The sequence below is a fragment of the Solanum verrucosum genome, unplaced genomic scaffold (assembly GCF_900185275.1).
Source record: "Solanum verrucosum unplaced genomic scaffold, falcon-dt-bn FXZP01000103.1, whole genome shotgun sequence".
NCBI classification, from domain to species: Eukaryota; Viridiplantae; Streptophyta; class Magnoliopsida; order Solanales; family Solanaceae; genus Solanum; species Solanum verrucosum.
Window position 1 is genome coordinate 61,508 of NW_026020048.1, and position 11,829 is coordinate 73,336.

An 11,829-nucleotide genomic window follows, 5' to 3' on the forward strand; every position below is an offset into this window, starting at 1 on the left:
TAGTATAACCATAATATATGTATATATATATATATGGTTCTATTTCTCAAGCTCAAGAAAATGCCTTTATTAAAACATTACATGAAAAGAAATAAATTAAAACGACACGTAAAATTAAACCATAAATCTCTCACAACTGATACTCCTCGCGATCCATGAGATTCCATTTTCCATCTTCTTGTTGAACCATCCCATTGTGGTTCTCGACCCACCAAGCTCCACGTACCAAATATTCATTTTTTAAGATATCCCATATCATGTTCACTAGTGCGATATCACGATTCACTTCTAGTTTAAAACCATCTAAAGGTCCAATTCCTTGAGTACCATCAATTCCATGCAAGTAACCTTCCAAATTATGCCTAGTGTGTGGGTCCCCAGGATTCAATTTCAAATATGGGGATTTTGTCACGACCCAAAAATGGACGTGATGGCACTCGTCTTAACCCACCAAGACAAGTCAGCCTAAAACTCAACCATTACAATAAAATGCGGAATTTTTTATAATAAACTCAAATATACCCCCCAAAATCTGGTTGTCACGTGTACAAGCCTCTAAAGTATTACAATTGAATCAAAAGAAAACTACAAGTCTCATATGACATTGTTGCTAGAGTAGAACAAGATCATAAACAGGAGTAAGAAGGATCGCTGAGAAGACAAACAACTACCTCACAAATCTCCCAGAAGCCGTGGAAAAGAAGAGAATGACAAGTACCACAAAAATCCAGGCTCGTAACCTACAAAAATTTGTAGAAGCAAGGGGTGAGTACCAAACCACACGGTACTCAGCAAGTAAACCTCTAAACACGAGCTAAGGGGATAGAACACAAGTACTCCTTACACCCCCAACCGAACCTTCACAACTACAATCTGCTTAGTACCAGCCCAACATAACAGTTCACAGTTTACAAAGCACATAGCTCAACACAACACTCTAACAATTTCATATCCTCAACAACAACAATAATTTCATATCCTCAACAACAACACTCTAACAATTGCATATCTTCAATAATAAGCCCAATATTCATCAGTCACAAGTTTCATAGAAAGGCACTCGCAAGATCAGCAACACACAAGATCAAGTTCACCAATAATAAAAAAATGCAATGCAATGTCAAGTATAGTGATGTATGTCTGACCTAGTGATACACACCTGCTGTCTCTCAGTCCGGGACCCATGGGGGACATATCTGTCCATGCAACCATCGCGGCGCGCGATACGACCCTCGATAATAGTAACCATCGCGGCGCGCGATACGTCCCTCGAAATATAGTATCCGTCGCGGCGCGCGACACGTCCCTTGAAATATAGTATCCATCGCGGCGTGCGATACGTCCCTCGAAATGATACATCCTCTTTATTTTCTTATTCTTTCTCAATGCACATAACACTTGTCACAACCATGTCTCAGAACAATACAAATGACATGTTCACACAAATAATGAGGAGATGGCCATTTTTATAACATTGCACAATTCACAACAAGACAATCAGGATACAACATCAACAATGATTCAACAAGCCTTTCAAACAATTCTCAACACATCACACAAACAATTGATCACATTGCCTTTTATTATCCCTTTTTCATCATTAGAATTAATCAATGTGGACAAGTCAACCCATCACCAAGCCTCGTTACCCTAAACACATATTACAAGGAAATACATGAATTCCATACACTTAACAAGGGTTTAGAAATCCACTTGCCTCAAATAATCGAACAATCACTCCGGGAGCCTTCCCTTTTCGTTGAACTTCTAACTCAAAGCAATCTAGTCAAATAATTAACCACAATAAGATTTCAAAACTAACAATATACATGTTACTATAGGTCTAACCTAGACCCAAAAACTCATCCCCATTCTATAATCAAGTTAACATGTAAATTCTCATATTTCCAAATTTCAAGTCTAGGGTTAAGTTTTGATTCCCTCAAATAGCATAATTTTAATGGTATCCACATACTACAATACACCTAATATGTAATTAGGTATCTCAATATATTAAAATCTTGATCACAATATGCTAACCAAAAATAAACATAGAAACCAACTTGTTACGGAAGATAATACGCAGAACCTAAACTAGCTACAACCTTTATATTCCACTCATTATTATCTCATCATTAATTTCCTCATCATTACTCATCATGAAACATCAATCCACTGCCATAAATACATACACCTAATCAAAAATAATTTACATTACAATATCTCCAATATTCTGTAAATATTCGACTATTCCAACCTACCAATTTAATAATTAATTAAACTCTTACTCCTAAAACTAGAACATACGAATTAGAGATGAAGATTAGTTAGGCGAATTCTTGTTTTACCTGGAGCGAGAATGCTTTCCTGTGGCGCCGAATTATGCCTCTGCTTCTATCATAAATATTTTTCTTTTCTTTGTAGTTAATAAAAACTAAACCCCAATCTACTTTAATTCATTCTCATACATGGGCCAAATGGGTATATGATATTAATAAAATTATATTCTTGGCCCATTAATTACTAATTAAAATAAATTATTTAAAATTTCTCATAAATTAATAACCATAGTTAAACAAATAGTCCAAAATTTCCAAAAATGACCTTCCGGGTCATTACATTATCCACCACTAAAAATCATGTTCGTCCTCGAACATAAAGAAGAAGGAAGGACACTGACATTACCAAAAGTTTGATGTATAATTTTCAGAGTCAATGTTTATCTCTCCAAGTGAGCTCATCCTTAAGACCATCCCATCAAGAGCAACTACTAAAAACTGAACTTTCGAATCAAAACAGATCCACAAATCATGAGTGATTATCCAACACTGACTAACTCATGAACCCAATCTAAAATGAAACTTATCGTACCATAACACGACCATCATGACGAATCTTTTATCATATAACCAAGATAACATTTTGAATCATTATTGACTACAACCAGAAGTGAGCCTGAATCAACCACCAGACACTCATAATGCACATACAATCACATATCTTGTCATAATTCCCTTTTCACAACACACTCTTTTCATAAGCTTAAGTTATAAAAATCTGATCTTTAGACATCGGGTACCCATCAAGGGAGAATCAAACATATCTAATCCAAAGAAGAACAAGATCAAGTAAGCACCCAACAAGTGGTACACTATAGCATGCAGAACCTTTAACAACACTGTCGGATAACTGTAACTATTCACAAAAGCTCTTCTATAAGTTCTCATAAGCAAGGTCGTGCATACAGAACCAATGGTAAACTTCTACTTTTCCAAACAACACCAAATATGCCACAACCGAAGTGAACAAGTCTAACCAAGGATGCCACCCTACCAAGAGGACAATCACAGGATCGGTACACCCGATCCACCACTAGGAATTCACCCATGGATATGAAAACACGTGTGGGTATAGGTAACAAATCACACTCCAAACCATATCCAACACGAACTAGATGGTCATATAAGAATATACAGAACCAAAGTCGAATAACACTAGATATTTCTTCCGTAGTGCCCATATCAAACATTTCCATCCATCTAACTCCATCTCCTTAATTTTTAGCCACCCACAATCAATTAGTCTAGTCTTCATTACAATCGTAAATATTACTTGATTCATTGAATCCCATAAGATCTTCACAATACTCCATTAAAGTCAACACTCCTAATACTAACAATTCATCATAACTACAATGATCATTTACCTTACTCTCAAACTGTTACTAGTATCAAAGTCTTTTAACAAACACATTATCACCTCCAAAATTTTCAAACTATGGCGCTCTCTCTTTCCAAATAAGCATTTTATGATAAATATAAGTCCCGCACAAGGCTGATAGCACTAATTTTAAATTTGATAGTACCTTTCCATAGAGATAAAACTATTAAATCACACCCAAATTCAACTCCACACAATCTTTCACATACCAAGTTTCAATTACCATTCAACCTATCATATACCTCATGTTAAAACTTAGAGAAATTCTTGGTCACTCTAATAATTTGGTATACTATAAGCTCATAACCTCTACTCACTATCAAATGCCTATGTAGCACATCATAACTGTTTGTATCGTCCCATCAATCCCCTCGAATCCTCATTAATCATATAAAATTGTAGGTCCACACCGTTTAATATCCATAAGTTACCTATCATATTTTGAACAATCTAGATCGACATAACCACATAGAATCTTCCACACATCATTGCTTGTAACCCAAACCAAAACTCCATATTTATAAAAGTCGATGATAAAATCCTAGTAAGTCTATACCGAACCAATTCACATCCATAGTCATATTAGAACTTACATATGAAAATTCTTACATCCTTCAACTCCGAACCAAAGTCTATATGAGAGGCCTTATTCCTTCACATCTCTTAAATTCTTTCTATCACACAAATTTTAAATACCTTGAACTCTTCAATACACCAGACTCTTTTTCCTTTCGCTGACTTGCTTACCAATCTTATCATTTGACCAACCACCTATGATATTTTACCTTCTACTTTAAACCAAAATTTTAAGAGAAGTACTTTCTTAGGCCCTTCAAAATCAAAATTAACAATCTCTACGACTCAAACCCTGCATATGTTCTTTCAAATGCTCAATACTCGATGTGATCGATCATTTCTTACTTTACCAATTCATATCTTGACAAAACATACTACCACGAACATAGACTTGCAATGAAAAACTTGAATTCTGATTCTAATTGTGCCAGTTATCAAACTCAAAAACACAAAAACATTTATTACCACTCTCAAATCGAACATCTATAGATTTCTTTCTCAAATTTTATCCAATCGTTTAAACCAATATGATTAACCCATGACACTATTACCATGACCTGAGCAAAACGGTTGAAACCACGTGTCTCTGAACTCAATTCTCAATCCCTCTGAAGATACCTCTTTACCCCTTGCAATTAGAGAAAATATTCGTACTCTCAGCTCTTTTCGAAGGCTACACTAAATCCCACTAAAAAAAATTTCATTTGTGACTCTAGTTCATTTCAATTCTATTCCAGTGGTGTCCTATAACTTTTCATGCAACCACGTTACTCATCAAATAGTAGTAAACCAAAACATTAGATACTCACAAGTCGTCATTACCATAAAAAAAAATCCATTTAACCAATAATTTTTATCATATAGTTGCATCCTAATCAAAATCCATCACGAACTCTTATTATCATCATGCTCAGTTAGCTCTTGTCATCACTACGAAGCCAAATTTTTCATCAGTATGACATTTTAAACCAAGTTATACCAATCAAATTCAAAGGACTAACCCACTTTTATATGCACTATTTACTAAAATTTTCAATTACCTTCACACACATATACTATTTGGGACTTCCTTTACCCATAAACTTGTCATTCTAGTATATATCCATTCCCTTGGACCTTAAGATGAAATAACCAGCCCTCATTTGAAACCCTCATGATACACTTCTCAACTTAACACATTAATACCTATCAACGATCCACCACTAAAATCTTCCTTATACACACTGCTTAACCCCAAACATCTGCAGTAACAACCTAATTGGATTCTCAAATATGAATGCAACATCGAATCTCATTATACGAGCATGTGATACAACTGATAACTCTTCAAGTAGTTAGTATCCACACTTGACAATGAACGTATTCGTTTCCATGTACCACTAGTACCACATCATGTGAGTCTGTTAGATCCACCACTAGAACACATCACGCCCCTCAAGAAGATTGTACCCAAATAGCCCACACATTTCTATCCATTGAATAACTGCAATACACTACCAAATCCGTTTTGTATATAGCCCAAGCCATATGTATTCTTCTGTAGGTCAGGTCAATATCAAAAGTAACACACTTTATAACTCTGACCAAGTAAGCATCAATACTATTGTAGTAGTTGTATCATGGCCTTCTTTGATATACACACAATATATGAAGTCATAGTAAAAGCTCTGACCTCAACTAATGCAACATCAGTTTTCATTAATTGCTAAGCAACCCATACATGTTATCACAACTTTACTAACTATAGTTTCCAAAGTTACATGTTCATTACCTATCCATCCTTTTAATCATTCCACTTCCATTATCAAACTAATCAAGATATTGCCTATACCACACAAGTACTATTCTTTTTATTGGGGGTAACCAACCAAAAATAAACACATTCATAAAATCCCTCAAACTATTGTTCAACCTCATCATTCGAATATCCTCAAACTGTTTCGTCAAGTCATTACCTAACTAAATCTATTCGAGTCGTTGGACATTTTAAATCTGACAACATATCCTTCCCACAAGTCTATCACTCCCACATTTGTAACAAATCTAACATCCAAGACAAATACAACACACCAAATACACACATCAGGAACTACGCACGAGTCATCATATAAATGAGAGTGAATGGAGTGAAGCGATGATAATCAAAATTGGACCAAGTACGCACGATAGAGATCTAAGAAGTGAAGATATTTCCTAAAAGTCACCATAGCCTCTCGAAGATAAGTACAGACGTCTCCGTACTGATCCTCGAGACTCTACTTAGACTCGACTTGTATACACGTGAGACCTATGAACCTGGGGCTCTGATACCATTTTGTCACGACCCAAAAATGGACGTGATGGCACTCGTCTTAACCCACCAAGACAAGTCAGCCTAAAACTCAACCATTACAATAAAATGCGGAATTTTTTATAATAAACTCAAATATACCCCCCAAAATCTGGTTGTCACGTGTACAAGCCTCTAAAGTATTACAATTGAATCAAAAGAAAACTACAAGTCTCATATGACATTGTTGCTAGAGTAGAACAAGATCATAAACAGGAGTAAGAAGGATCGCTGAGAAGACAAACAACTACCTCACAAATCTCCCAGAAGCCGTGGAAAAGAAGAGAATGACAAGTACCACAAAAATCCAGGCTCGTAACCTACAAAAATTTGTAGAAGCAAGGGGTGAGTACCAAACCACACGGTACTCAGCAAGTAAACCTCTAAACACGAGCTAAGGGGATAGAACACAAGTACTCCTTACACCCCCAACCGAACCTTCACAACTACAATCTGCTTAGTACCAGCCCAACATAACAGTTCACAGTTTACAAAGCACATAGCTCAACACAACACTCTAACAATTTCATATCCTCAACAACAACAATAATTTCATATCCTCAACAACAACACTCTAACAATTGCATATCTTCAATAATAAGCCCAATATTCATCAGTCACAAGTTTCATAGAAAGGCACTCGCAAGATCAGCAACACACAAGATCAAGTTCACCAATAATAAAAAAAATGCAATGCAATGTCAAGTATAGTGATGTATGTCTGACCTAGTGATACACACCTGCTGTCTCTCAGTCCGGGACCCATGGGGGACATATCTGTCCATGCAACCATCGCGGCGCGCGATACGACCCTCGATAATAGTAACCATCGCGGCGCGCGATACGTCCCTCGAAATATAGTATCCGTCGCGGCGCGCGACACGTCCCTTGAAATATAGTATCCATCGCGGCGTGCGATACGTCCCTCGAAATGATACATCCTCTTTATTTTCTTATTCTTTCTCAATGCACATAACACTTGTCACAACCATGTCTCAGAACAATACAAATGACATGTTCACACAAATAATGAGGAGATGGCCATTTTTATAACATTGCACAATTCACAACAAGACAATCAGGATACAACATCAACAATGATTCAACAAGCCTTTCAAACAATTCTCAACACATCACACAAACAATTGATCACATTGCCTTTTATTATCCCTTTTTCATCATTAGAATTAATCAATGTGGACAAGTCAACCCATCACCAAGCCTCGTTACCCTAAACACATATTACAAGGAAATACATGAATTCCATACACTTAACAAGGGTTTAGAAATCCACTTGCCTCAAATAATCGAACAATCACTCCGGGAGCCTTCCCTTTTCGTTGAACTTCTAACTCAAAGCAATCTAGTCAAATAATTAACCACAATAAGATTTCAAAACTAACAATATACATGTTACTATAGGTCTAACCTAGACCCAAAAACTCATCCCCATTCTATAATCAAGTTAACATGTAAATTCTCATATTTCCAAATTTCAAGTCTAGGGTTAAGTTTTGATTCCCTCAAATAGCATAATTTTAATGGTATCCACATACTACAATACACCTAATATGTAATTAGGTATCTCAATATATTAAAATCTTGATCACAATATGCTAACCAAAAATAAACATAGAAACCAACTTGTTACGGAAGATAATACGCAGAACCTAAACTAGCTACAACCTTTATATTCCACTCATTATTATCTCATCATTAATTTCCTCATCATTACTCATCATGAAACATCAATCCACTGCCATAAATACATACACCTAATCAAAAATAATTTACATTACAATATCTCCAATATTCTGTAAATATTCGACTATTCCAACCTACCAATTTAATAATTAATTAAACTCTTACTCCTAAAACTAGAACATACGAATTAGAGATGAAGATTAGTTAGGCGAATTCTTGTTTTACCTGGAGCGAGAATGCTTTCCTGTGGCGCCGAATTATGCCTCTGCTTCTATCATAAATATTTTTCTTTTCTTTGTAGTTAATAAAAACTAAACCCCAATCTACTTTAATTCATTCTCATACATGGGCCAAATGGGTATATGATATTAATAAAATTATATTCTTGGCCCATTAATTACTAATTAAAATAAATTATTTAAAATTTCTCATAAATTAATAACCATAGTTAAACAAATAGTCCAAAATTTCCAAAAATGACCTTCCGGGTCATTACAATTTTGTGGTGTCAATTATTATTTCCTGTCCAACGTCGAAATACCCAATGGGTGGGTATTTTGGTACAATATCTAATAAGTTATGAATTCTCATGATGTGAAGGTGTTTCAATTTGTTAAATGCGTTAACAAAATTGAGATCTCCAACTTTAGGACTTGCGAAAACAAAAGCTGTCACTGGAAATTCCTTGCCATTGCTTGTTTTGTTGATTCCGTTGTAAGCTATGTCGACTGCATTTAGAGTTGCAAGTGATGCACCTAGGCTATGTCCAGCCACTGTTATACTGACCTCGTCGTCTTTGTATTCTTCAACCAATCTTTTCACTTCTTCAATTACCTGAAAACATGATTCCATATTTTTACTAATTTATTTATAGTGAGACACTTTAACTAACTGTCATAATTTAATATGTACGTACGTACCTGGTCTCTAGCACTCGCTTGATTAAACTTTGATCGTGCACTTTCTGATGTATAAACGTTGTAGAATCCATGATGCACCAATGGTTTGAACAAAGGAAGTAAACCCCCATCACCAAACACTTTTGGTCCTGGAATTTGTAAAAATTGAAGGTCATTAACCCACTCCAGTAGATGATTTTATTTATTCATGTTTTAGTTACTTGATGACGGTAGATAGCTAGATACCTACTTTTAGCAGTACTAATTCATACCTACTCGCCAATTATATATTTCTCCCTAATTTATGTATCTTATTTTTCCTGCTTATCTGATTCATTAACACTTCATATTTTAAATATTAAATTAACAAAACATAAATAAATTGGGAGATTTTGAAGTAGTAACTTCTTTTCGTTTTTTTTCTTGTGTTGCTGATGAAAGGGGTATGTTTGTCTTACTGAATTTGGTTGGTAATTACATTTTTTTTAATTCGTCGTCCATTATTCGTTTGGGAGTTGATTAAATTTGAATTCATGCCAAGAAGTTTTATATAGAAAGTAAAGTGTTTCTTAGCAAAATATATTTTATACTTAGAACTCAAAAATAAATTTCTAATTTAATAAATGAAGAAATACTCATCATTTTGCAATAATTTTCGTGAATAAAGGGGTGTAATTTTCTATCTAGAACTGTTGTTTGATCTTTTTATGTATTTTTTTTTAATAATTATATTTAATAGAATATGAGCCAAAAGAACATTTCAAATGGACTAACCTAATGTAGTGTTTACATTAAATAGTGAGCTTCAAATCTCAATATTTGGAAACTTTTTTCATAGTTTAAAATGAATTATTTTAAAGTCTTAAAAAAACTATTGATTTTTTTTTCATGTTTACTTTTAATTTTATATTTTCTAATAGAACAACTTGAAGATAACAAAAAAAATAATAGTGAAAAAGGGATTACGTAAATTTGAAAAACATATTTTTATACATTTTTTCATATTTACTTTTATCTTTGCATTTTTCAATTTATATGATAGTACATTTTTAGCTAGTCACAAAAAAACATTTTTTTTTTTATATTTGATAGTAATTTAACTTTAAAATATTGTTTTATCCTTTAAATATACCATATATTTTATTTTTTTAAAATCTTTGTAAATTACATATTCAGTCAAACAACATCTATGAATTGGGTGTGGAGTGAATAGTCAATACTTTCTCCATCCCATATTAGTTAATCACCTTACTATAAATAATTGTTCCATATTAGTTGATCATATTACTAAATCAAAAGAACATTAATTAAGGGTGTGTTTGGTATGAAGGAAAACATTTTCCAATTTTCTCATGTTTGGTTGGGTTAAATGTTTTGGAAAATATTTTCCAAATCAATTCATTTTTCTCAAATTTAAGGAAAATGACTTCCCTTCAAAACTTAAGGAAAACATTTTTCAAAACTCTCTTCCAACTTCAATTTACAATTATTTTTTATTGAAAAAATCAATTAATTTGTCCCTACATTCAAACCAGCCCCCCAAGCCCCCCCCCCCACCCCCCCCCAAAAAAAAATAATAATTTTAAAGCTTGTTTCTAAATTCAATTTTTTTACCCCACCCCCACCACCACCCCCTACCACCACACCTCCCAAAAAAAATATTAAAAGTTGTTTTTAAAAGATATTTCTAATTTCAATTTTTTAATTTTTTACCACCATCCCCTACCCTCACCCTCCCCCATCAGCCCCCCACCCCCTTCAAAAAGCAAAAAATTTAAGTTTGTTTTTAAAAAATATTTTCAACTTCAAATTTTTATTTTTTCACCCCGATCATCGACCACCCACCCCCTATTCCCGGCCACCCCCCTCCCCCCCCAAAAAAAAATTTCAACTTCAAAATTTTATTTTCACCCCTACACTCGACCTCCCCCACCCACCCCCTACCAGCCCCCCACCCCCCAAAAAAATTTTAAGTTTTCTTTTTAAAAAACATTTTCAACTTCAAAGTTTCATATTTTCACCCCTACCCTCGACCTACCCCCTACCCAGCCCCCCACCAACCCCCCCCCTACCAACCCCCCCCCCCCCCTCCTCCACCACCCAAAAAAAATTAAGTTTGTTTTTAAAAAATATTTTCAACTTCAAAATTTCATTTTTTCACCCCTACCCTCGACCCCCTATCCCCTACCAGCCCCCCACCCACTCCCCTACCAGCCCCCTACCCACTCCCCTACCATCCCCCACCCCTCAAAAAAAAAATTAAGTTTGTTTTTAAAAAATATTTTCAGCTTCAAAATTTCAATTTTTCACCTTTACCCTCGACCCCCCCCCCCTCCCCCCCCCCCCCCCCCAAAAAAAAAAAAACAAATTAAGTTTTAACTCGCCTTATCACATCATGCATGTGAAATATATCTAACATATGAGTAAATAATAAATTTGATTGAGTTCTTTTTAACGATAGTCATAAATGATGTGCTAAAGGGTCTGAAATTTAATCAAGTACAACATTTAAATAGCCCTTCTTAGAAACATGTATACAAAATTAACAAAAACAAGTTTAACTTAAGGTGCAGAAAGTACAACTTAATTACAACACACTCA

At 34.7% G+C, this 11,829-nt stretch overlaps 1 protein-coding gene across 1 annotated transcript; it reads right to left on the reverse strand.

Annotated features, from left to right (window-relative positions):
• Positions 1 to 130: 130 nt before the first annotated feature.
• On the reverse strand, positions 131 to 10,457 carry LOC125822841 (phospholipase A1-IIgamma-like). The gene is made up of 4 exons (XM_049502296.1): positions 10,449 to 10,457; positions 9,250 to 9,411; positions 8,835 to 9,163; positions 131 to 410 (listed from the first exon to the last, which is right to left on the reverse strand). The coding sequence occupies exons 1-4, from the start codon at positions 10,455 to 10,457 to the stop codon at positions 131 to 133; spliced, it is 780 nt and encodes a 259-aa protein (XP_049358253.1).
• Positions 10,458 to 11,829: the final 1,372 nt, after the last annotated feature.